Here is a 27,871-nt window from a genome sequence, read left to right on the forward strand (position 1 = left end):
ATGTGCTGAGTCTAAGCTGTTTATGTGCTTAACCACAGCTGTGATGGAGAGAAGACACACAGCTTCTTCTGCTCAGATGCTATTCACACCTTCTTTCAACCATAATGGATCCATAGAGACATGAGAAGGAGAGAAAGGAGCAGTTTTTTACACGAAGGTGCGTGTTGGAGCCCGTGATGCTCTTTCACACCACCAGGTGATGGTATGAAGCAAAATATGATGTGGATGACTGAGAAGCTGCACAAAATCTGTCCTGTGAGGTAAAGTTTTATGACAGAAGCTCATATGAAAGTAGACACTTAGGACTTTAAGAGTTTTTCATCAGTATTTCCGTTAGCCTACTACCCTCCACTAGCTTCCTGTAGCTGTGCGCATAAGATACAAAACACTGATGCTTACCTACAAAGCCATAAATGGACCAGTTCCCTCTTATCACAAAGCCCTTATCACTCCTCATACTGCACCTCACACCCTCAGATCTAGCAGCACTAGGAGAACCCACAGACGAGGAGTTTGACAATATTTTTCTGTGATACATTATTTTTAAATAAATTAGAATAATGTATTTTTGTGTGTTTTCTCTGCACTATGACTGATTGCCATTAACTGCAGGATTTAGAACAACATACAGCTGAAGTAAGAAGTAGTTTATTCCAGAATCTCATTACAGACACACAGTACCTATTTCCAAATCTTAAATAATTTAAATCTCTTTATATTTATATTACACACACACACACACTCTCTCTCTCTCCCTCTCTTTTCTCTCTCTCTCTTTCTCTGTCTCTCTCTCTCTCTCTGTCTCTCTCTCCCATCTCTCTCTCTCTCCCTCTCTTTTCTCTCTCTCTTTCTCTGTCTCGCTCTCTCTCTGTCTCTCTCTCTCCCATCTCTCTCTCTCTCTCTGTCTCTCTCTCTCCCTCTCTTTTCTCTCTCTCTCTTTCTGTCTCGCTCTCTCTCTCTGTCTCTCTCTCCCTCTTTTCTCTCTCTCTCTTTCTCTGTCTCGCTCTCTCTCTCTCTGTCTTTCTCTCTCTCCCTCTCTTTTCTCTCTCTCTCTCTCTCTCTCTGTCTCTTTCTCCCCTCTCTCTCTCCCTCTCTTTTCTCTCTCTTTCTCTGTCTCTCTCTCTCTCTCTCTCTCTCTCTCTCTCTCTCTCTCTCTCCCAACATAGATGCATGATGATTGATCTGATTTTAAGCATATTTTTCATGTAAACCGATTGAAATAAAACACAACACACGGACTGTACACAGATTTCCTTCATGTCTTAGAACACTCTTTATGCTATTACGCAGGAGCTTGTAGTTTCTTCTGAGGGTATATTAGAAAGCCCTTTTTTAATCAAAGCTTTCTTCAGTGAGCTTCTGATGCTAGCTCTGTTGTTCACAATGTTGTAGGAAGTCAAGTCCACGAGTCTTCGGAAGTCTTCAGGCTCAAACGTGATGTTCTGGGTAGCGTATGGAGAAGAGCTGGAGCTCACATCAATATTTCCTTCCTGGAGCTCCGTCTTTCCATTTCTTTTTACTCCTGCAGTGTGAGCACAGACACACACACACACGCACACACGCACACACGCACATACGCACACACACACACGCACACACACATGCGTGCACACACATGCGTGCACACACATATGCGCGCACACACACACACAGGTTCAGTTGTCAAGGTTTTCTTTTTAACATTATTATACATTTAATTATTACATATTTAATTAAATATGATTAGCTTAGCTTTTTCTTTTTTTTTTTAATTTCCTTTCAAATCAAGTATGCAATGAACATAGCACAGAGCACAATGCTGTCACCTGGAGCTTTATACTCTTTGAATGAAATGTTGACCAGTGGAAAATGGATCACGATGGGAGCATCAGGATTCTTCTCATCTTCAAACACGTACACTTCTCTTTTTGGCTGAGATTTGTACTGGCTGAAATCTATCTTTGGGAATGGCAACTTGTGTTCAATGCAGTATTGCTGTGTTTCCTTTAAGGTCTGTTACACACACACATACACACACAAACACACACACACACATACACACACACAAAAACACAGATAAACAATTAGAAAAGCAATACCCCTGATAATAAAATATAATCTTAATTATAGTTATATTACCTAATCTAAATCTGATCTGATGTCTAATGTGTTATTCTCGCAAATTTAGTTTATAAAACATCACTTGATCCTGCACAACCTTTCAGTTTATTTATTTATTTATTTTAATTTTTGCCTGGTTAAAGGTGGGGTCTCTGTTGTTTGAGAAATGCTTCAGAAAACTGAGTCGGGCCGACAAACAAAATAAAAACAAAACAAACGTGTAGCCAATGAGCAGAAAGGGGCGTGTCTAGTCTATATGGGCGGAGAGAGTGTTCAGTGCGCATGTGTGACATTAGCAGATTTTTTTTACGTTAGCGGTTTTAACGTTGACATGGAGGATAAAAACAAAGAAAGATAGCGAAGAAAGGCTTACGATAAGGTAAGAAGTAGGACGTGTTAATATAGGATCAGCTTTCCAGCGCTGGAGAGAACTGAAGGAGCAGGAAGACTCCTGAGCTAAATGCTGTTACTAGCAAAACGCGGCCAACTTTACTTAAGACGCAGAGGCGCTTTTTTCCTTCTCGATAGGTGAGTGACGTTGGTTTTGCTTTGTTACACAGAACTAATATATGCCTTTGTCCTTTACATGATTATGCTTGTGTGTCATTTTTGCTTGTTTGTTTATCTGCAATCGTATTGTTCTTCCCTTCAGCTATGATAAAGACACATTTCTTTTCCATTAGTTGCCTGGGTTACGTATGTATGTGTGGGCGGAGCTATCAATACTGGGGTGGGACCCAATTAGGTTAGGGGCGTGTTTGTTTTGGTGATTTCAAATGTCAACATTGGCTTTCAAACAATGTACACCCCACCTTTAAGTCACACCTCAGCGATTACATTACAATGCATTCATACACTTTGTTTTGAATTAACATTATATATATTTCTTTTATATATATATATATTTATAATATAAATATATTATATATATTTCTTTTATTATATATATATATATAATATTATATATTATATTTCTCTGGACTCAAATAAAAAAGTAAAAACATAATAATACCCTGATTGATAATACTTTTTTGTTTTGGATTTTTCCTCACCATTAATTGATCCTCAGCCCAGCTGTAGTCGAGGCACAGAATGACGTCGGCGCACCTGTGGGCTCGTAGCACAGGAGAGAACGCTGTGTTAATGCCAAACCCAGAATCCACCAACCTGAGAGTGGAGTCCACTGGAGTCAACTTGTTCGGAAAGGCGTCCGGATGTGTGTCTAAAGCAGGACGAATCATAAACCAGGACTCATTCATTCAAAAAAAAACAACAACAAACAAACACAAATCTCTATGTCTTCACAGAGGGATCATACAGGGAATCACACTTAATAAAAAAGGGATTCTGGTGACTGTTGACTATTCTGTTCTTTGTGTTTGTGTGCAGGTCTGATTCCCCCTTCACCTCGATGACATCATTACTGGTCTCCTATTCAAATAGGAAGAAAGGAAGCAAGGTGGAAGGTGGTAGAAGGGGAATATTTGGAGTCTTTGGAATGTTTGGAGTAGATTGGTTGATGGTTGATGGTTGAAATAGTGATTTCTGTGTTAAGTGATTGTTTGGGTTCTGGGTTTGACTTGTTTTCCCTGACTCTGAGCTTGTTTTCTGCATTTGAAGTTGTTCTTCATGTATTTACTCATTGTGTATATATACATGTACATATGTAATGTATATATGTATATGTGTGTGTGTGTGTGTGTGTGTGTGTGTGTGTGTGTGTGTATATGTGTGTGACACAAACAGACGGTACAGTATTTTCTCCCTGCTGTTATTAGACTTTACAATCAGAGCTGCTCCCAGTGAACCAGTCACCATAATACACACTGTTTTTACTGCAATAACACCTTCACTGCAATAATAAACAATTAACAAAGTATTTTAATGTGCAATAACAGAAATTTTGAAAAATGTGCAATATTACCTATTACCTAATATGTCTTCAGTGTAACCACTACTCTTTTTATACATTTTTGTTTTTGTATATACTGTATATTATATTATGTCTTTATTCTTTTATTCTGTTTATATGTTTTTTGCTGCTGTAACAGAGAAATTTCCCCATTGTGGGACGAATAAAGGAATATCTTATCTTATCTTATCTTATCTTATATATGTTGCTGAAGTGTTGCTTTTTGGAGTGGATTCTTTTTTCCCTGTTTATAACCAGTAGCTAGATAAGCCCCACTGTATTTTTCTTTTTATTTCATTTCAAGTAAGGGATTTTCTAACTATTTACACTCTTTTCTATATAATTTAGGCCTGGACCCACCCTGAAGAGAAGCCATTGTGTAGTTGTGTATATATTCACATATTCACAATATTCCAACACTTTTTGTGTAAAGTCTCTTGTATCTGTCATACCTTACCCCAATAATAAAGGTACCAACACACTGAATCCTAGACTGGGTCATAACACCATAATTAACCCATGTACTGTATGGTGTTCGGGTCTGTGGGACCCATATTCATAAACATCAATAGTTTTGAAAAACTTTGCTTCCTCGTTGATTTTTTTCCACTCATCATTAAATTTGATTTTCTTTTTTTTATTACATTTTATTAAAAAACAACAAAAAATGAGTCGCACTTTAATTAAAAAATGTGATGTAATAAAGGTAAAGGGCAAATATTAACCATATATGCTGTTTATATTGCTTGTAATTGGGATGAAGTAAACATTTGTAGAGTATTTTAACATAAAATGTTTGACTGTGCTGAATTAAAATCCCAAAAATGCAGCGGGTCCACCAGACCCACCAACACTGGCTGAGTAACAAAAATACAAACATCATACAAGGGTTAAATGCAGTTAAATGTGTATGATGATGAGTTCTGACCGTTACTGGTGTTGAATTCAGGGCTTTCTCTGTACAAGTTGTGCAGAGCGAATCCTCTCAGGAAGTTAAAGACGCTGCTGATGATGGGGCAGTCATTCAGGAAGCTGTTTAACCTCGAAGCCTCTGGTCTGATGCGCAAAGTATCCAAGTTTGTGGATTTAGTATTTCTCTCTACAGACCAGAAAAATCATCAGACAGACATGATGTTATATGGACAGGCTGCACACATGCTTAAGATGATATCATGAGCTCTACATTTAGACTAGGCAAAAAACAAATTCTGTGTGTAGTTCACAATTTGAGGTTCTTTAACAGCGTCTAGACCACCAATTTTAAACAACACATGCTTACCTTTAAAAACAAGCAAAAATACATACGAATAGAAAATACAGACTAAAGACTTAGATGTCTTTGTTTTCGGATGTAATACAATACAAGCATGACTGAGAAGATTATAATCGCAGCAACAAAAACAAATCTAAATCTAATCTAATGTCTAAAATTGTAATACTCAGATTAATCTCTGCTAACGTAGTGTTATACAGCAATATAAGGAAGAGCGTATTACATCATATGTGCCTTTATATCCCCACATATACATTACAGCACAGTGGAATTCTTTTCTTCACATACCCCAACTGAGGAGGTTGGGGTCAGAGTGCAGGGGCAGTTATGATACAGTACCCCTGGAGCAGGAAGGGCTGAGGGCCTTGCTCAAGGGCCCAGTAGTGGCAGCTTGGCTGTGCTGGGCCTTGAACCCAGATCCGCCGATCAACAACCCAGAGCCTTAACCAGTTGAGCCACCACTGCCCCTAACCACCACTGTTGTGGTGGACTTCACCCTCATTATTAGCCAGCTTTATAATGCTAAAATTAGCTAAAATAGCACTTGATCCAGCGCAGTACTACAAATAATCATACTTATGTCTCTTACACCTTCTACTCAAAAGCTGTGGAAGAATGCCTTTTGTCTTCTGAATGTCTGTACATTCCTGTTAAAAATAAAGATAAAGATGGCTGATACTAAGGTGTTCTGACCGATCGTGTCGACTTTATCTCCGAGCCGTGTAGCCCAGGCTGGTATCCCTCCAGTATAAAGGCTCCAGAGCTTCAAGAGGTTAGCAGAGAAAAAGCTGCTCCACACACCTACACACACACGCACACATACACACACACACACACACACACACACACACAGAGTTAGTCTGATTAGCATTAGTTTAGACAATATACCACCTAATACACATTACTCATGCTGACCCAGGAGGAAGGTGAGGCGTGTTTCCGGTAGCTTCTTCACCACATGACCCAGGTAGAAACCGCTCCCGAAATGTTCTACAGGGACAAAGGCTCCGTATTTGGAGAATCCAACCTCATATGGGGTAAACTCGCACCACTCTGGCAAAAAAATCGACAATGAACAGAAAGAAAGATGATCACCGCAGTCCAACCACAAGTCTAGGGTTTATTGTACGCTTATTACCAGGCACTGAGCAACCAGTGCTGTCCTTCTTCATGTTCACTGCTGTGTAGATGGGGAGCGGGTTCTGGCCCTCAGAGACTGCCTTCTTCTGGTCAGACAGCGTATCTGTGCATTTCTGAGCCACAAATAATATTTTAGAATGTAAAAATTACAAATACAAATGCTTTTGTAAACCTTTGTATATATGTATTATAAAACAGACCTTTCCAAAGATGAGGTGTTCAATGATGAGCCCCCAGGTATCAATAAAGGAGACAGGGTGGCCTTCTTTCTCTCTGTCCTGCAGCTCGGAGCGATAATAATACAGCTGCTTAGGAGAGAAGAGACTGGCTTTGTTCTTCGACAGCTCCTTCTGAGAAGATGCTATCACTTTCGCTAGGCCTTCCTTTGACCAGAATGGCTCAGAGTAGAGACTAGCAGTGGCCCTTATGTAGAAAAAAGAACAAGGATTAATCCCTTTAATAAGCCAACATGGCAAGCAGTGAGTCTGTAGCACACTTTATAACCCACCAGGTGGAGCCAGACACAGCGGTGATGTAGGTGACGGCGTCGAGCAGGTCGAGGCTCTGTAGTCCTTTCAGAAAACCGTATACACCCGTCATGGCTCTGGAGCTGCCTCCTGAACACACAAGAGCCACTGTCGGCACCTTAACACAAACACACACACACACACACACCTCATGTTTCTTTATCTAGCACACAATGTTAGCAGACTCTGTTTGTACACGATGTCACTCCGTTAGCTGTATTAATAACTCTAACTGATATAGACACTATACATTTGCAGCATGTGTGTAATGTGTGTAAAGGTAAACCTAAAATGATATGTTTGTGCCTCACATCCTGGGGAAAAATACACAAATCCTGCTGGAATTTCCAGTTATACAAAAACAACCAAGGTTCCATTCCTAGAGCTCAGTTATAAACTGTCTAACCAGGTCACTTACAGTAACTCAATAATAAATCCAATATTCAATTCAATTCAAGTTTACTTGTATGGCGCTTTTTACAATTGACATTGTCTCAAAGCGGCTTTACAGAACATAAACATAGAACAAAAGGTTAATATAAAGAATAATATAAAGACTAGATTTGTAAAGTTCGTCTTGACAAACTTTGATGTTGGCTTTGACGATGCAAGTATTCGCAAAGGCTGGTGCTTTTTGGAGGCGAGTGGACATAAGGGTCAGTGTTACTTTTGGAAGCAAGTAGACAGAAAACTAGGGTGCCAAAACATTTGGCGGTAAGTGGAGACAAGCATGTGATGTCATCCGAATACTCTGAAGGAAGTTCCCCACATTGGGCTGAGTGTTTTGATATGTCACATGTCCATGTTGTGCTAATTTTTTTTCATGTGACGTCACGTGTTGTGACCAGAACACCCGTGAGGAAGCAGAGGTGGGAGTAAGTCACACATGTGCAAGTCACAAGTAAGTCTCAAGTCTTAACCTTCAAGTCTCAAGCAAGTCCGAGTCATTTTTTTGTAAGAGTCAAGTCAAGTCAAGTCAAGTCACTGCTTTATGTCAAGCAAGTCAAGTTGTAGCTTGAGTAAAGCAAGTCACTGGCAAGTCATACGTATGTTTGATAATTTAACTAAATGTATATATTAAACAAAGTTAAATCTACAGTATTTATGGACTATGAGAGTTTTATTTGCAACAAAAAACGATTATATGCATTTATTTTTAAAAGGTGTCCACATACAGGTGAGTTGTAAATACAATAAAAATCTAAAAATGAATAAAAATCAAAACAACAAAGCCTAAGATGTAAATGTAACTGAAATAAGGCCAACATAAAAGCATGAAAAGTTTCAATATGCCTCAAACATGGCAGAAGACCATGGAAAAGTATATATATAAAAAAAAGTACAATGGTTTCTATGCAACCAAATGGCATTTTTTGAACAGACATTCCCTTTTAATGGGACATGAACACATCCTTAAATTAGATCCTTTTTAACAACAGAATGACAACAACAATCAATCACATCAATCAAAAAATGTAAATTATTGAATCACACAAACCTTGAAGTGAATTAACTATTGGGGGAGAGAGAGAGAGAGAGAGAGAGAGAGAGAGAGAGAGAGAGAGAGAGAGAGAGATGATTGGAGTGAAATTGGATTGGAGTATTAATTAAAGGGATTGTTCACCTAAAAATGAAAATTCTATCATCTTTTTCTCACCCTCATGATGTTACAAACCTGTATAAATTTCTTTGTTTTGATGAACACACATGTAGATATTTTAAGGAATGTTTGTAACCAAACCTTTCATGAGCCCCATTCACTTCCATAGTGGGAAAAAATAATACTATGGAAGTGAATGGGGCTCATGAATGGTTTGGTTACAAACATTCCTTAAAATATCTTCCACCGTATTCATCAAAACAAAGAAATTTATACAGGTTTTTTATAACATCATGAGGGTGAGAAAATGATGACAGAATGTTTTTTATTTTGGGTGAACTGTCCCTTTAAATTGAATGTGTGTGCGTGTGCATGCGAGACAAGAATATGACTCTGCTTGCAACTCTGAAGTTTTTTATTTTTATATTTATATTTATGTTTTTTATATATATATGTGCACCCATAAACGATCCATACGCTTTTCACTCAAAGCCTACAGTAACACTGAAGACCAATTATAAGTGTTATTGCAAAACAGCTGACATTTCAACATAAACAGTGACCAACCATTTACACTACATTGCGCTTGCAAAAAATTAAATTTGATAAAAAAAATAGAACTTTGTCACTCAATTGTGAGCGATGTGGTCGCATACTGCTATTCTTCTCTTCTCATCTTGCACAATAATTATTTTTGGTGTACTGTAGCGCCTTCCATGTTTCGTCACGACTGTTAAGGTTTATTAGTTAGTGCGCGCGCTCCCTCTGCTTGCCTGCTGCGTCACGTGATTAGATTACGCTCTTGCGTGCGTTTAAAAACAGATTTAAAAAAATAAACAAAAAAACAAGTTATTTCGAGTCATTTAACTCAAGTCCGAGTCAAGTCTCAAGTCATGTATGTCAAGTCAAAGTCAAGTCGAGTCTTTTTTTAATATTTGTCAAGCAAGTCTCAAGTCTCAACTGTGCGACTTAAGTCCGACTCGAGTCAAGTCATATGACTCGAGTCCCCCATCTCTGTGAGGAAGTTCCCCTCATTGTTCTGAGTGTTTTGATATGTCACATGTCCATGTTGTAAAAGGTTTTTTGTTTTTGCATATTTTGGGGGCAGGGCAGTGGGAGAACCGAAAAGCCAGTCGGTACACCAATTTAAAAGTTTGTTCAGAGTATCACCCTAAAGGAGCTGGCCGAGTTTGGTGTAGATAGTTAGAAAGCTTGCCGAGTTATAAACCTCCAAATTTATACTTTATACTTTGAGACCCGGTACCGGAAGTATCGGTACTCGGATCGCTTAGAAAAGTAAGACCAGGGTCTACAACATATCTGAATTTGGTGCATGTGGCTCGAAAGCCCTAGGAGGAGTTACTCTTGATATATTTTTGTCTAAGCTTAAATAGGAAAACAGAATGTTGGCTTCTACAAAGCCAACATAATTAATACAGTATAATGCAAAATTCAGGATTAATATTAGATAGATTTAGTTCACAATGTGTATGTATTTATCCCCAATGAGCAAGTCTGAGGTGACTCAGGTGACTGTGGCAAGCAAAAACTCCCTTAGATGGTAAGGAAGAAACCCTGAGAGGAACCAGACTCAAGGAAACCCATCCTCATCTGGGTGACACTGCAGATGTTGTATAGATGCAATAGTGTTGGAGGAACTAATAACTCGATAAATGAATTACTCAGACAGATATGTTAGTTATGGTTGTAATGAATGTATATCTCTGTAATTATTAATGATGTGTGTGTGTGTGTGTGTGTGTGTGTTGTTAGATATTAGTCTCATACCTGTGTGGGTTCCAGAGGAGTTTCAAGATTAAAATACTTCTGCAGTGCACGAGACACCACCTCTCTCCTCTTCACCAGAAACGCCTTCTCTTCTGCAGGTATATCAAAATCCAGACGCACCTTCATGTCCTCCTCGGAGCTACACACACACACACACAAACACACACACACACACACACACACACACACACACACACACACAGACATGCTTATAATGACAGTCATGAAATTATTAGACAGTAAAAAATAAACTTGATTGGTAAAGTCAGTCAAGTTCGAAACTGTTACGCAAGGAAGAAGAAAGAAAAAAAGAAAGAAAGAAAGAAAGAAAGAAAGAAAGAAAGAAAGAAAGAAAGATTGATTGAAAGAAATGTGGAGAGATTTAGTTTGTGTGTTTGTTACTTGTGTGTGTCTGATAGAGAGATAGATGAAGGGAGAGTCTCAGTTACAGCTATCCAACATTCCGAGCCAGACTCTGATTATGTCATTAAAAGTCTATGGGAGTTTTCAGGATATTTGATCGTCCAGTATCAGTTCAGTTAAATCTGTTAATTCAATTCAATTCAATTCAGTTTTATTTGTATACAGCTTTTAACAATGGACATTGTCTCAAAGCAGCTTTAGAGAACACAAGAAATATAGTACAAAAAGTTCAATATTAATATTAGACATATTTATTTGTGTTTGTATTTATCCCCAATGAACAAGCCTGAGGTGACTGAGGTGACTGTGGTGAGGAAAAACTCCCTTAGATGGAAGAGGAAGAAACCTTGAGAGGAACCAGACACAAAAGTGAACCTCTTCCTCATTTGGGTAACAGGAGGGTGTGATTAATTGTGTTAAGAAAAATTCAGCTTGATAAGATTGCTGAGGTCGGTGGAAGTAGCTTTAAAGGTTTAGGAGTTATAACTGTCCATCATTTACAATGGAAGTCAATGGGAATTTTGGTTCATTTGAACTTGTGTAACTGTAATAAAGTTAAACTTAAAAGCTATAAAAGGATGCGTAGTTTTACAGTTTTACAAAATTTCCAGACTAATAATAATAATAATAATAATAATAATAATAATAATAATAATAATAATAACTAGATTTGTAAAGTTCGTCACGACAAACTTTGATGTTGGCTTTGACGGTGCAAGTATTTGCAAAGGCCGGTACTTTTTGGAGGCGAGTGGACTTAAGGGGCAGTGTTACTTTTGGAGGCAAGTGGACAGAAAGCTAGGGTTCCAAAACATTTGGAGGTAAGTGGAGACGAGCATGTGACATCATCAGAATACTCTTGAGGAAGTTCCCCACATTGGGCTGAGTGTTTTGATATGTCACATGTCCATGTTGTACAATTTTTTTATTTTCACGTGACATCACATGACATCATCAGAATACACGTGAGGAAGTTCCCCTCATTGTTCTGAGTGTTTTGATATTGTAACATGTCCATTTTGTAAAAAGTTTTTCTGTTTTTGCATATTTTGGGGGCGGGGCTGTGGGACAACCGAAAGGCCAGTCAGTACACCAATTTAAACGTTTGTTCAGAGTATCACCCTAAAGGAGCTGGCCGAGTTTGGTGTAGATAGTTCGAAAGCTTGCAGAGTTATAAACCTCCAAATTTTATAATGGGAGTCTATGGGGAAAAAAGGCCAGTTTGAGACCCGGTACCGGAAGTACTGGTACTCGGATCGCTTAGAAAAGTCGACAAACTTCAGCCTTCAGAAAAGCAACAAACTTCAGACCAGCGTCTACAACATATCCGAATTTGGTGCATGTGGCTCGAAAGCCCTAGGAGGAGTTACTCTTGATAATTTTTTTGTCTAAGCTTAAATAGGAAAACAGAATGTTGGCTTCTACAAAGCGACATAATCATAAACAGCAGAACAGAATAGATTATTTTAGAATAATTATTTTACCAGGAATGAATGAGAAAGTGAAATAATCCCTTATTACCTTTTACAGAAAAACTTTTCTGTCTTGTAGCTGACAGTCCTGATGACTGACCTTCAGTCCTAACGATTGTCATTTTTCATTTAGTTAATCAATATTTATTTCCATTTTTTTCCACCATACTGTTAACCTAAAACATTTCAGCATGATTTCAAATCCCCACACCTTGTACATATAATAATAATACTAATGTTTTATCTGTACCTGTCAACTGTGTTCAAATGTAAATTCACTTTGTCCTGTGGAGGAAAACAAACATTTTCAGCACGTTATTAGAATGCATAATGCCAAAACAACAATAATAAAAGATTACATTAAATTTAATATTTAAATTGAAATCTGCATGTATAACTGCAATGGTTTTATTGTCTCTCTGAGCAGTAAAGGGCTTAGAGTATAGAATAAGAGCAACAAGAAATAAAAAGAACAGTTTCTCAAGTTGTTTTACTTCAGAAAGCTCTTTTGGAGAATGACTGAGTGAAATCTCATGTACTGTATTGCAAGATTTTATCACGTTGTTCTTGAGAATAAGGAAACAAAAATCTTTCATTCATTAATTCATTTTCTACCGCTTATCCGAACTACCTCGGGTCACGGGGAGCCTGTGCCTATCTCAGGCGTCATCGGGCATCAAGGCAGGATACACCCTGGACGGAGTGCCAACCCATCACAGGGCACACACACACATATGCAATCACACACTAGGGACAATTTTCCAGAGATGCCAATCAACCTACCATGCATGTCTTTGGACCGGGGGAGGAAACCGGAGTACCGGAAGGAAACCCCCGAGGCACAGGGAGAACATTCAAACTCCACACACACAAGGTGGAGGCAGGAATCGAACCCCGACCCTGGAGGTGTGAGGCGAACGTGCTAACCACTAAGCCACCGTGCCCCCTAAACAAAAATCTTGCTTTGGTTTAGTTCTAAAGTGGTAGCTCAGAGGTTGTTGGATTATTGATCTGAAGGTTGTGAGTTCAAATCCCAAGTCTACCAAGCTGCCTCTGCTGGGCCCCTGAGCAAGGCTCTTAACTCTCAACTGCTCAGTTGTATAAAAAATATAATTCTAAGTGTGGAATGGAATGGAAATGGACTTACAGTATTAATGGATATTTTCAGTCAGTATAAACAAATAAATGATTTTCTGGCCACAAGTCTGATCTAAAATAAGTCAGGACTCTGTTGGCTTTCAGTGTGAGACGTGCGTTGTTTCCTTCTGTGGATAACCTTACACAGAATTCTAGTGGTTAAAGATAACAAATTTAAATTTAAAATGCTTATAAACAAGCACTTGGTGTGTCTCAACGAATAGAAACCTTTTTTTTTTTTTTTTTTCTTATTATACAGTATTGTCCCTAGATCGGTCCTTAGTGTCTACTTTCATCTGAGCTTCATATTAACCACCAGTGTGGAGTGGGTCATGAAAAAAGACATTCATTGCTCAACATGGACACAACAAAACAGGAGCAAATTCCAATTTTTGGGACTCTGAGTAAATCATTTTATACAACTGAGTAATTAGAACAACCATCAATCAGCCTTACACAGGGACCCAGCGTTGTCAGCTTGGTGGACCTGGGATTTGAACTCACAACCTTCCAAACTATAGTCCAATGCCTTAACAACTAAGCTACAACTAAGCTACCGCTTCCCCATGTAAGCGAGAACATTCGTGAAAATTAAAGCTCATCAGTTAAAAATCTTCAGTCTTCTTACCTCTGCAACAGGAAGAGAGAGTGTAATTTCACTGGTGGATGCAAATGGAGTTACAGAAGCTTCTGTTGTGCTTTCCGAATCCTTTTTTTGCCATGCAAAACAGATCAATTAGGTCAAAACAAAGAAACAAACCAGATAGTAAGCCAGATCTGATTAGAAAGTCATCAGTGCTTCTTTAAGTTCAATGTATTAACTATGTGTCTTCTGATTAAACATGTAACATACTGTCTGGAGTTCAATCTTGGTCTCCAGGCTTTTGTTGATGTGGTATCGAAGAACCTGCATGAAGCTGCTGTTCTTCGACAGAGAGATCACTTGCTTTTCGTTATACGCTCCTTGTAATTTTAACAGCATGTCTTTTTGAACTAAAACAATTACACACATAACACACAGGTAAAACATACAGCCATAAATACAATGTTTATACCACACAGGATAATTTAAACCGTGAAGTGATTTACATGTTCATGTTTTTTTTTCTTACAGTTAACAGGCAGTTTGTCCAACTTCACCTCCAGAGTGGACAACGGGGAGGCCTGAAATCACAGAGAAATAAAAATGCATTATACACTGTAGACCAGCGGTGTCCAATCTTATCCAGGTTTTCATTCCAACCAAGCTGAAGCCACACCTGATTCCACCTGTTTAATCAGTTGTTCTTGGTTTTTAGTAGACTCTGGTGTGGCTTCTGCTTGGTTGGAATGAAAACCTGCACCCACACACACCGGCCCTTTCCGGATAAGATTGGACACCGCTGCTGTAGACTCTATGTAGCACCTGTACTGTGTATACTGTAGCACCTCTTCCAGTTCTGCCTCCAGAAGAAACATTAAAGTTTTAATTTAACCCATTTCACTGGCAGAACGGAAATCAACTTATGCGACATATTCAGTCCGCAATTTTCAGGCCGCATCCCTGATATAAAATGAGTCTGGACTCATTGTTGGCTTTCAGTGTGAGAGAACCTACAGAACTTACTTGTTTCATGGCATTCCCACATCATTAAATGTGTAACTATAACTATAAACGGATAAACGGATAAAAGTACGACGTGTTCTTTAAATTTTACAACAGCACACCCTGTCATGGTTTACTGCTTTCTTGAACAACATATACAAAATGGCTATAGAGTGTGTGTTCATTTCAATTCGATTCGGTTTATTCGTAACGCACTTTTAACAATTGACATTGTCTCAAAACACCTTTACAGAAGCCTAGGAGCAGAATAAAAAATGTAAAATTAAATTAATGTTTATTTCTCACATCTATCGATCTAAGCTAGAGATGAAGGTGGTAAGAAAAAACTCCCTGAGATGATATGAGGAAGAAACCTTGAGAGGAATCAGATTCAGAAGAGAACCTCATCCTCATTTGGGTGACACTGAACACAAAATAAGGGGGCACGGTGGCTTAGAGGTTAGCATGTTCGCCTCACACCTCCAGGGTCGGGGTTCAATTCCCGCCTCCACCTTGTGTGTGTGGAGTTTGCATGTTCTCCCCGTGCCTCGGGGGTTTCCTCCGGGTACTCCGGTTTCCTCCCCCGGTCCAAAGACATGCATGGTAGGTTGATTGGCATCTCTGGAAAAATTGTCCGTAGTGTGTGATTGCGTGAGTGAATGAGAGTGTGTGTGTGTGTGCCCTGTGTTGGGTTGGCAGTCCGTCCAGGGTGTATCCTGCCTTGATGCCCGATGACGCCTGAGATAGGCACAGGCTCCCCGTGACCCGAGGTAGTTCGGATAAGCGGTAGAAAATGAGTGAGTGTGAGTGAACACAAAATAATGTAAATGTAAATAATGTCCTTTCTACAACAGTTTGTAGTCAAGTGGAATTGTGTAACTGAGAGCTCCTGAAGAAGTAACATGTCAGAGTCACTTCTAATAATCATCATCACATGATCATGGCTCTTACCAACAGGACTCCGTTAGAGATGTACTGAGCAGGTGCTTCAGAACTGTGAGACAAACACAGGGATATAAAGATCAGAAAACTTCATCTTAAACTTCATTCTAGCCCGAAAAGTCACAAACAACTCAATCAGACGATCACAAAAAAAAGTTTCAAATTCGATTAATGTATAAATCTTATAAAAATATGCAAACAATAGAAATATTTAGAATAAATGTTTGATTTATTTGTCATTTCTAAATAAAACCTGCAGTCTGATGATATTTACTGTATATTTTCTCTTCTTATCTTCTCTGAGAATCCAAATTCAATTATTCAGTAAGTAATAAATAGAATATTAATAGAAATAGAAATAAATTAATAGAAGTGGCCGACGTTGTAAATATAGATATAACCTTTATGGATTAACAAACATAGTTTGTATTGACATTAAACAAGAGGGTTTAATGGGTTTATTTATTTATTTGTTTATTACCATTTTAAATAATATTCTTATTTAATTGAAGGAATATAATGAATATAAACATTTTCTTGTGCTGTTTTGACGATATGCGAAAACCTTTCTATTGCACCATTAAGGATTTCAGTGACATTATTGAAAGCTAAAATCAAATGTGCTTGTAAAAACAGAGCATTTTAAGCCTCTGTACTTATTATTTACTGTGTCTGTTACCTCTCTGTCAGCTCAAACTCCACCCACAGCTTGTCCTTCTTCTGGAAATCAAACCAACAATCATTCATTAGCTTCAACTTCATGCTGTTGTCTCCACATCCATATTTTATAAATGCCAACAAATCCTGCATGTACAACATGCCATCCATATCAGGACAGATATCTCCAGTACTCAGAATCCCCCCCCAATTTTAATGCTGAATTCTAGGCTTAAAAATCATTCATTCATTCATTTTATACCGCTTATCCGAACTACCTCGGGTCACAGGGAGCCTGTGTGTCTCAGGTGTCATTGGGCATCAAGGCAGGATACACCCTGGACGGAGTGCCAACCCATCACAGGGCACACACACTCGCTCATTCACTCACGCAATCACACACTACGGACAATTTTCCAGAGATGCCAATCAACCTACCATGCATGTCTTTGGACTGGGGGAGGAAACCAGAGTACCCGGAGGAAACCCCCGAGACACGGGGAGAACATGCAAACTCCACACACACAAGGCGGAGGCGGGAATTGAACCCCCAACCCTGGAGGTGTGAGGCGAACGTGCTAACCACTAAGCCACCGTGCCCCCCAGCTTAAAAATCAAACAAATCTAAATTATATATAAAGAGGAGATTATTCCATGATTTAGGAGCAAAAATATCTGAACAACCCTTTAACTTTTAATTAGAATGAGGGGCAACCAACAACATCTGATTTTAATACTGCATGTGGAATTATTTCTCATTTCTTCATGGGTATGTGATGATGATGATGATGATGATGATGATGATGATGATGATATAAATGGGATTTTTGCATTTATATCAACACATATCTATTTTTCAGGGTTTTTCACTTGTTTAATCTCTTACTCTGTTTCTTAACCAGTCATCTTCTGATATTTTTTTATCTTCCAGAAAGATTTATAACATAAATATAAATAAGACAATTAACATTGCCTAACTGCTCTACTAAATTTCTAGTCCTTGCTGCAAGGAGGGATGAAGACAGTGGCCATTAGGTCATAACTTGGTCATTGGTGAACCAAATTCATCCCACTATTGGTGGAAAAATGAAAAAACGTCTTATTTTGCCTTCGTAATGTCCAGGCCAGGTTAAAGAAGTGTCTGAGAAACCTTTTTCCCATCCCATCTCTTACTTCTCCAGAATCTGATCTTGGATCAGTTTAATTTGGCTGACAAGATGGAAAAGTGTCTTATTTTATTTTCTGTTCTGCTCAGCTCTGTTCTATTCTTTTATAATATTTTCCCTTTTTATTCCTTCCCATTCTATTCTATTTTACACTATTCTTTTATTTTCTGTTCTTTTCTGTTATTTTATTTTATTTTTTGTTCCATTCTATTATATTCTGCTTCATTTCTGTTTTATTCTATTTTATTCTATTCTATTTTCTGGTCTGTTCTGTTCTGGTTTATTCTATTATTTTATTTTCTATTTTGTACCATTCTTTTATTATCTGCTCTACTTTGTATTATTTTATTTTTTTATTCTATTTCATTGTGTTTTATTTTCTGGTCTGTTGTGTTTATTATTTTCTTTTCTGCTGTATTATTTTCTATTCTATTCGATTCTATTCTATTCTGTTTTATTCTGTTATATTTTCAGTTCTGTTCTGTTCTTTTTGTTATTTCTTTTATTTTTTTTCTTATTTGTTTCTATAATCGTGACTTACTACTTACTTTTTAAATAAACACTTTAAAAATCCATACTTAAAAAATACCACACCAGCAAATTTGAACCATTTACATTTTTCCCACTTGGACACTACAATGCACTTTGGGATCATTGGTTACAGTAAATACATCACTGTTCCAAGCTTTATCACAGTAAAATAGAGAAGGCATGTGTATACTGTGCCCTGTGATGGGTTGGCACTCCGTCCAGGGTGTATCCTGCATTGATGCCCAATGACGCCTGAGATAGGCACAAGCAACCCGTGACCCGAGGTAGTTCGGATAAGCAGTAGAAAATGAATGAATGAATGAATGAATGAATGAATGAATGTGTATACTGTTTGTATGCTGTGTACAGTATTATACACTGCTGTTGCTTAAATGATTAAATGCACCGTAACACCATTGTCCGTAATCCCGTTGAGGTTAAAAGTGGGGTGCACAATGTTTGAAAATGCTTCAGAAAACTGAGTCGGGCCGACAAACAAAACAAACGTGTAGCCAATGAGCAGAAAGGGGCGTGTCTTGTCAATAAGCGGCGGAGAGAGTGGTCAGTGCGCGTGTGTGACATTAGCATAAAGCGATTGAAACATTGACATGGCGGATACCTGCCGTTACCTCCGCCTCGGGTTCTAGATGTTGAACGTCGTCTTCCGCGTGAAACGGAGCTAAACCTTTCACGGTACAACACACAGTTCTACAAAAACACATTTGTATTAACATAGTATTACTCATTGAGTTCATTTATTGATAAAAATATCCCCTCGGCCAGCTGCCCCAACAGGTTCCGCCATAATAGTTTCCTGGGTTACGTATGTATGTGTGGGGTGGAGCTATCAAAACAGGGTGACACCCATTTGGGTTAGTGGCGTGTTTGTTTTGGTGATTTCAAATGTCAAAATTGGCTTTCAGAGATCGTGCACCGCACCTTTAAGAGTTAAAAGTGTAACTGGACGATGTAGTTTTCAATCTTCTTTGAAGTTACTATCAAGTTAATTCTGTATTTCTGCTGCTTACTGCAAGGATTCTGCAAGTTTTTTAGTCTCTAGATTTCTGTAAAGGATAAACTGAGAGCTCGTCTCGGAGCCACTAACATCTTATCAGCGATGCCCTCATACCTACCTCACGGATGGTTCTGATCTGATGTGTGCTATGATAATAAACACTCAGGAAAAAATCTCACTCTGCTGGTATTATAATGCATTATTACATTTTTTCTTTCTTGATTTCTGAAGTTCCTCAACTTTTGTTATGTCGAGATCACGAGAAAATTTTGTCCTGATCAAGAGAAAACAAGAACGAAAAAAAAATATATAATAATATATAATAATGCACGGCTTCTCTCTCTCACTCACTCACTCATTTTCTACCGCTTATCCGAACTATCTCGGGTCACGGGGAGCCTGTGCCTATCTCAGGCGCCTATCTGCCATCACAGGGCACACACACACACAACGGACAATTTTCCAGAGATGCCAATCAACCTACCATGCATGTCTTTGGACCGGGGACGAAACCGGAGTACCCGGAGGAAACCCCCACAGGGAGAACATGCAAACTCCACACACACAAGGCGGAGGCGGGAATTGAACCCCCAACCCTGGAGGTGTGAGGCGAATGTGCTAACCACTAAGCCACCGTGCCCCCTTGCACGGCTTTTAATTTTATTTATTTATATTTGTTTTTATTTTTATACAGTGCACTTTGGGATCAGTGTTAATTTTCCTCATGATGCTAATATCACCTGCTTAAAGCTTAACTGGTTTCTGAGCTTATGCATGTCCTGCTCTTACCGCGTCATTCGTGATGAAGACTTTGGTCTCCTTCTGACCCAGTTGGAGGGTGCTGATGTCGAACAGAATTCTGGCACATTCTTCATCCCACACTATGTCCCCGTCATACAGGTCTAACTCCAGAATGTTCTAGCAGAAAAAACAAAAGGCCTCTTATACACACTGAAGTGTTATTTATAATATTTACATACTGTATTGTTTGGATTGTATATAGTATCTATTTCATTATGCCAACACAAAGATTCCAGTGGAGTAGAACTGATAAAACAGGTTTGTGTGCGTCATTGATAAATGAAACGAAATGTTACATGCTGTTGCCTGCTCTAAGGTGTTACTCTTTATGAATGACCTTAACTATAAACCATGGGTTAGGAACAGACAACCACAGGCTCGGGATTGAGATGTGTGCATGAATAATATTTCAGGATAATAGGACAGGGTGTGAAGATGATTATTTTCCTATAACAGCACACCTCAAAGAGTTTTATTCCTCTTACGTCACAGTAATTCACCATCGATTAGAATGTATATGAAATAAAACATGATCCGTCATATTTTTTATTTATTTCTAGTCTATTAAATAATATGGAAACAGACTAGAAGTCGAATTTAAATCTCCAGCCTCTCTTAGAAGTTGATCATTCTATAATGATTAATATCAATAATTAATAACCTCTGACCGTTATAAAGCACTGACACCGGAGATGCAATACAAAAAAGGATTTTTCTGTCTACTGACTGAAAACATTTCCATATAAATGATTGCACAAAAGATCTACGAACGAAAATGACTTCCAGTTCAGATTAGATTTGCGAATTTAGCAGCACTGTGGTGGTAGAAGATAACGCAGGAGTACATGAATATGGGTGTAATGATTTACATGCACACACACACAGATTTTTAGATCTGGCTCACAGCTAAAATCAACAGGATAGAAAATAACCAGGATTAAACTGGAACCCTGCTGACTCACCTTCACCTGGCTGTTGGTGCGGAAGGTAAAGGTCTCGTTCCACTCAGGTGAAATGGAGTTATTGATTATCTTGGTTCTCAGGGTACAAGCCGAGGCTGTGGGCAGGCGCAGGGTCACGTAGAGGTCAGGCGGTGAAACTGTCGAGATATATGACGCAGATTAAAGACAGGGTGGGTAAAATGTGGAACAGGTTAATCAGGCAACATTGCGAGTCCTACAGTTAAGGCCAAACGTTTACATCCAGCTTGACTACAGGATGAAGGTATTTCATGTGAGCATACACTTTCTGTATTAGCTCAGTTATTGGTTTGTGATGGCTTTAGACAAGCTTCTTATAAAAGGTTGATAATCGTTCCTCCTCAAATGTATGACAAAAGCTGGGTTTTCTTGCTCAGACAGTCTACGATTCACGTCCAAGTTTCAGTCGTGTTCTGGAGGCTGCCAGAAATCCCCCAGAAAGCTTCAATTCTCTGGATGGTGTCACTTAAAAAATCTGTGTAACTGTGATGCTGCTTCATTCTTTCAAAATAATATTTCTTCTCCATCTATTATCAGCAACAGTCTTCTTCCTAGGAAAACGCCTTCACAACAGGATCCTCCATAATAACTCACATAAAAGCCTTTATACACATCCTCCATATACATATAAAAGCCTTCATACACGTGTAGCTCCTTAATGAATTTGTCAAAAGAAATGTACGGTAGCCTGAAAAGTGTGGAGTTGTGAGAAATGAATAAATGAAGGAATTAATGAATGAATGGATGACTGAATGAATGAATAAATGAATGAATGCCTTTATCCTAGTGTATGTAAACACTTGGCCTCTTTTATTCCCACTGTAGACATGCAGGCGTTTTGTTTTACAAACTGGTCTATCTACAGACATCTAACCTGTTTGCTGCTAGTTACATCAAATATTAAATTTCAAATTCAAATTGTATTTGTCACACATATAAACAAAGGTGCTACGACATGTGTTTTACCTTATAGTGAGAAGTAAATACAAATAAAAAATGAAAACTTGGGTTAAATAAGAAAGATCAATAAAGAGAAAAATAAACCTAGGTCTATGAATCTAGATATAAAGGATACATAAAACAGATCTGTAGTGAATGGGATGGAATGCGGATGAGTTTGTTATATATCATTTAGATCTGTGGCATATACATGATAATGAGATAATGTGACCAGTGTGAGAAGAGTTCCGAAGTGATGTGTGCAGTGTGCAAAACGTGTGCAAAGGTATGCAAAAGGTGTGCAAAAGGTGTGCCAATGTTATGCAAAAGGTGTGCAAAAGGTGTGCGAATGTTATGCAAAAGGTATGCAAAAGGTGTGCAAAAGGTGTGCGAATGTTATGCAAAAGGTGTGCAAAAGGTGTGCGAATGTTATGCAAAAGGTGTGCAAAAGGTGTGCGAATGTTATGCAAAAGGTGTGCAAAATGTGTGCGAATGTTATGCAAAAGGTGTGCAAAAGGTATGCAAAAGGTGTGCAAAATGTATGCAAAAGGTGTGCAAAAGGTGTGCAAAAGGTATGCAAAAGGTGTGCAAAATGTATGCAAAAGGTGTGCAAAAGGTGTGCAAAAGGTATGCAAAAGGTGTGCAAAATGTATGCAAAAGGTGTGCAAAAGGTGTGCAAAAGGTGTGCAAAAGGTGCTAATAGCAGAAGCCAACATTTACAGTGTGCTGTGCATGTTTCAGTTGTAGCAGCCTGGCTGGTTAACTCACCTAACTGTTCAATTCTATTCTTTTATTAGTATTTTTTTCTGATCTGTTCTGTTCTATTCCTTTTTGTTCTATTCAATTTTTTCTCTATTTTGTTTTGTTCTATTCTATTCTTTTTAAATTTATTATTTTCTTTTTATTTGTATTTACTTTTCTATTCTAATCTGCTGCATTTTATTTTATTTTGTCATCTGTCCTGTTCAGCTCTGTTGTATATTTGTCTATTCTATTCTATTCTATTCTATTCTATTCTATTCTATTCTATTCTATTCTCTGTTTTGTTATATTCAACTATTTTCTATTGTATTCTGTTCTACTCTACTCTATTCTATTCTATTTTCTGGTCTGTTCTGTTCCTTTTCCCTTTTCTTTTCTTTTTTTCTTTTCTTTTTTCTTCTTTTCTTTTCTTTTCTCTTCTCTTCTCTTCTCTTCTCTTCTCTTCTCTTCTCTTCTCTTCTCTTCTCTTCTCTTTTACCTTTTCTTTTCTTTTCTTTTCTTTTCTATAACCAGACCATTGTTTTTTTACGTTTTACTATTTTATTAAATAAGTGTTTGATGAATTAATAACTCAATAAATGAAAAAGTCAGACAGGTGTGTTAATTTATGGTATGGTATTAATGAAACCATTAAAGTGGGTGAGAATGGGTGTTGTGTGTTTGTGTGTGTGTGTGTGTGTGAGAATAGGTGTAGTGTGCGTGTGAGAGAGAGAAGAATGGTTGTAGAGTGTGTGTGTGTGTGTGTGTGTGTGTGTGTGTGTGTATGAGAATAGGTGTAGTGGGTGTGTGTGAGAAGGATGGGTGTAGAGTGTGTGTGTGATGAATAAAGGACATACGGTAATCATATGAATGCTCAAAATGTCCTCGTAGCACGGTGACAGAGAGGTTCCAGTGTGGTGCCAGTTCCTTCTGTAACAGACAGGTAACAGGTATGTACAGGTAACTGAACACATGAAATTTCAATACAGTAGAATTAAAGTTGCCTGTTTATCTATTTTATCTTAAAAAAGTGTGACTGTGACTTTGGGTTAGGGTTAGGGTTAGGTTGTTGTTGGGTTAGGTATACATATTTAAAGTATATGTATACTCGGCTCAATGGCTCGATTGTTCACATCACCACACGATTCCTTCTTACTCTGATTTAATGATATGATGCATGATGCCAAAAAATCCTTTCATGTAAAAGATTAAAGTCGTCGATCCCTGTAACGGCTTCCGTAATGTTATTGCTGGAATTGTATTACAAAATGAACGTTATCCCTGACGTATCAGTGGTCTTATAGGTTGTGAACGCTTAACCATTTAAAATCTTAACAACATCAACACTAGCTCACTTAACCTTTCACTATTTTTTGTTTGTCAGGATCGAAGTGGCATAAACAGGATATGAAGTGTGATGTGTTTACGTCGTTCATTACTTCACTAACTGCTTCTCAGGATCATAGTGAATAAGTTACTCATATTAATGTTACATTTTGGGAAATAGGATCAACTTAGCACAAGTGCACACTAAAGTAATAAGTTCAGGAGTATTCTGGGTTAGTGGGAATGTGTACAGGAAATGTTTAGAGTTCATAGTACTGGAACGCTCACTATCTTCATCAGGATGGTACAGGACATGAGCTAGGTATTCACAGGCATCTTCATGATCTTTCTGATAGCAGTATGTGATTGCATGGCTCACTAACTTGGAATTATTTCTATTTGATATACAAAACTCGTTTCAAAAACCGGTTTTAACGTCTACATCTTCTACTATAGCTGCCATACAGGGTGATCCTAGAGATCCACCAAGGCCCTGACTAGGATAAAGTGCCTACAGACAATTAGTCAGAGATTTGTACGATACAACCCTTTGGCATAAACTACAATGGGAAAACCGTGAGAAGGATCCCATTAGTTCTATTATGCTTTAAGTGCCACTTTTGCTCCAACTGTGTGTTTTATTAACCAAACGCTGCCTACACTCGCTCAATAAAGTAACTCCCAGTTTCTGAACTTTCTGCATTGACTGTGTGAAGAAAAGATAACAAGAAAAAAAAATTAAAAATGAAATCCCCAATCTAAAAAAAAGTAGCTGTAAAAGTCTAGTCCATGCAAGTAAGTGACTTTCCCCAAGTAAGATAACAATTACAGCTATACACAAAAAATATTACTGAAAAGAAAACTAACTATAAATATTATAAATATTATTAGTAAATATTTATTATAAGCAATTACTATACATCTGAGTTATTTATAATAATAATAATAATAATAATATTAATAATAATATTAATGGGGGGGCACGGTGGCTTAGTGGTTAGCACGTTCGCCTCACACCTCCAGGGTCGGGGTTCGATTCCCGCCTCCACCTTGTGTGTGTGGAGTTTGCATGTTCTCCCCGTGCCTCGGGGGTTTCCTCCGGGTACTCCGGTTTCCTCCCCCGGTCCAAAGACATGCATGGTAGGTTGATTGGCATCTCTGGAAAATTGTCCGTAGTTTGTGATTGCGTGAGTGAATGAGAGTGTGTGTGTGCCCTGCGATGGGTTGGCGCTCCGTCCGGGGTGTGTCCTGCCTTGATGCCCAATGGCGCCTGAGATAGGCACAGGCTCCCCGTGACCCGAGGTAGTTCGGATAAGCGGTAGAAGATGAATGAATGAATAATATTAATAATAGTAATAATAATAATAACTAGAACGTACATTTCCTGAAGAAAATGTGAATGGTGCTTGCACGTGGCAAATCCCGGAGGCTAGTCGAGATGAGCATGTGACATCATCTGAATACTCCTGAGGAAGTTTTCCTCATTGTGCTGAGTGTTTTGATATGTCACATGTCCATGTTGTGCTAATCTTTTATTTTCACGTGACATCACGTGACGTTATCAGAATACATGTGAGGAAGTTCCCCTCATTGTTCTGAGTGTTTTGATATGTCACATGTCCATGTTGTAAAATGTTTTTTGATTTTGCATATTTTGGGGGCGGGGCTGTGGCACAACCGAAAGGCCAGTCGGTACACTAATAAAAGTTTAAAAGGAGCTGGCTGAGTTTGGTGTAGATAGTTTGAAAGCTTGCCGAGTTATAAACCTCCAAAGTTTATAATGGGAGTCTATGGGAAAAAAGGCCAATTTTGAGACCCGGTACCAGAGGTACCGGTACTCGGATCGCTTATAAAAGTCATAGCACACCTCTCCTCAATGAACCGGTCGATTTGACACGTCATTCATGGGTCTAGGACAAAAGCTGCGGGACAAGTTACGCGCCGAAATTTTGTCTGGCACAATAGTAATAATGTTGCTTTGCAAGCAGCATTAATAATACTTCTTAAGCATTACTTATCACAGTCACAAATTTTATTTTTACTAAGATTTGGGTCAAGCAGCTTCGTGTGATTTCATTTACAACTGAAACGCATTCATCCTTCTTCAGTTCATGTGTATAACTATCAGAGAAAGTAATTACATGTGTGTCTTCAATTCAGTTTAAAAAGAGCGCGATGCTTGCAGTTTTGCACAAAAAAAAAGCACAAAAAAAGCACAAAAGTAATTGAAGGAATATCAAGAATTTTGCCTACAACAATTACAAAGAAAACTCCATGAATCAGACCTGCAGGGACTGATGATCAGTATATCCATGTATTGTTCATTTCGATATCATTGAGGTGTAAATTATGATCTAGTACGATTTACTGATCCTCTATTTGACCTTGACATTGAATCAGATGTGATATGATTCTCTTTAGTATCCTCCGATCCAAAAGTGACCATCTTTGATCAGAATCTGATGTAGCTACGGTTAGACATGACGACAGTCTTTTAAGAAAGACTATTTTAAATATTAGTGTTTAAATGGTTAAAGAATCCCACTGGTATTGTTTTTTACATTTCAGTTAAAAAATATGAATTCTTGCTTCCACGAAAGATACTAAACGAATTATAATCAACTCTATAATAATTCTATAAAATTTCATTTATTGATTGTTGCCTCAGTGATTTCATTCATTCATCTTCTACCGCTTATCCGAACTACCTCGGGTCACGGGGAGCCTGTGCCTATCTCAGGCGTCATCGGGCATCAAGGCAGGATACACCCTGGACGGAGTGCCAACCCATCGCAGGGCACACACACACACACACACACACACACTCTCATTCACTCACGCAATCACACACTAGGGACAATTTTCCAGAGATGCCAATCAACTTACCATGCATGTCTTTGGACCGGGGGAGGAAACCGGAGTACCCAGAGGAAACCCCCGAGGCACGGGGAGAACATGCAAACTCCACACACACAAGGTGGAGGCGGGAATCGAACCCCCAACCCTGGAGGTGTGAGGCGAACGTGCTAACCACTAAGCCACCATGCCCCCCTCAGTGATTTCAATCACTGTTTATTTTTTAATCCAAGATTCTTGGATGTATGTTCACTATTGTTGCTTTTCTTTCTCGTTACTCGTTTCTTCCTACCACAAATGTTGTGCTTGAACTCAACAAGTTGTGCTTTGTTGTGCTTTAATCAAACAAAAAACAAACATCAACAACAAAAAAAAAATGCTCATCTGTACAGATTATCATATGTGAAGACATTTTCCAACAGCCAACAGAGTTGAACAACCTTCCTGAAACCAATGCCCAAGCATTTAAATCTGAGCTGTCAGTCAACTCGGACCACACCCACCCAGTTTAAAACTGAGCTTCTGTTTGCTTATATAAAAATCTTTTTTTAAATAAAAGTGCTGCAAATATATTCAACGCATTAAACGTCTTATATTTACATTGATATACGTATTTGAAGATGTTAGAGCAGACTTACTTAACACCTGGAGTTTAAAAATGAAAGAAATGGCAACCTTCAATCTACCTTCAGGCTCTTGGAGATTTCTGTCTGTTATTGAGCTTTAAATCTCTATGTAAACATACAGGCACACATGCACATACATGCCTGGTTTACCCTTTATATATTACCAGTAGTATCAAAACCTCAGGTTAAAAGTAAAGACGTGAACTGTACCTTCATTTGTACCTGTTGCCGAAGAGAAAAGTGAAGACTAAGTCGTCCAACCAAGAAACCCGCATAAGAAGACAATAGCAAGTTAACGTCAAGTCAATGTCACAGAGATTCCTGAGGACTGTTT

The 27,871-nt window shown here is 38.4% G+C and overlaps 1 protein-coding gene across 1 annotated transcript; it reads right to left on the reverse strand.

The window, feature by feature from the left end:
• Window positions 1-632: 632 nt before the first annotated feature.
• LOC132852018 (cytosolic phospholipase A2 delta-like) lies at window positions 633-27,871 on the reverse strand. Its single transcript, XM_060879023.1, has 20 exons — window positions 27,748-27,871; window positions 23,587-23,659; window positions 21,032-21,168; window positions 20,058-20,186; window positions 16,579-16,619; window positions 15,909-15,951; window positions 14,485-14,536; window positions 14,226-14,365; window positions 14,001-14,081; window positions 12,486-12,520; window positions 10,341-10,479; window positions 6,934-7,070; window positions 6,626-6,848; window positions 6,424-6,538; window positions 6,201-6,338; window positions 5,979-6,086; window positions 4,941-5,111; window positions 3,153-3,322; window positions 1,806-1,992; window positions 633-1,522 (listed from the first exon to the last, which is right to left on the reverse strand). Exons 1-20 carry the CDS (start codon window positions 27,751-27,753, stop codon window positions 1,275-1,277), a joined length of 2,373 nt encoding a protein of 790 aa, XP_060735006.1. The 5' UTR covers window positions 27,754-27,871; the 3' UTR covers window positions 633-1,274.

Source organism: Tachysurus vachellii, chromosome 10 (assembly GCF_030014155.1).
Source record: "Tachysurus vachellii isolate PV-2020 chromosome 10, HZAU_Pvac_v1, whole genome shotgun sequence".
Taxonomy (NCBI): Eukaryota; Metazoa; Chordata; class Actinopteri; order Siluriformes; family Bagridae; genus Tachysurus; species Tachysurus vachellii.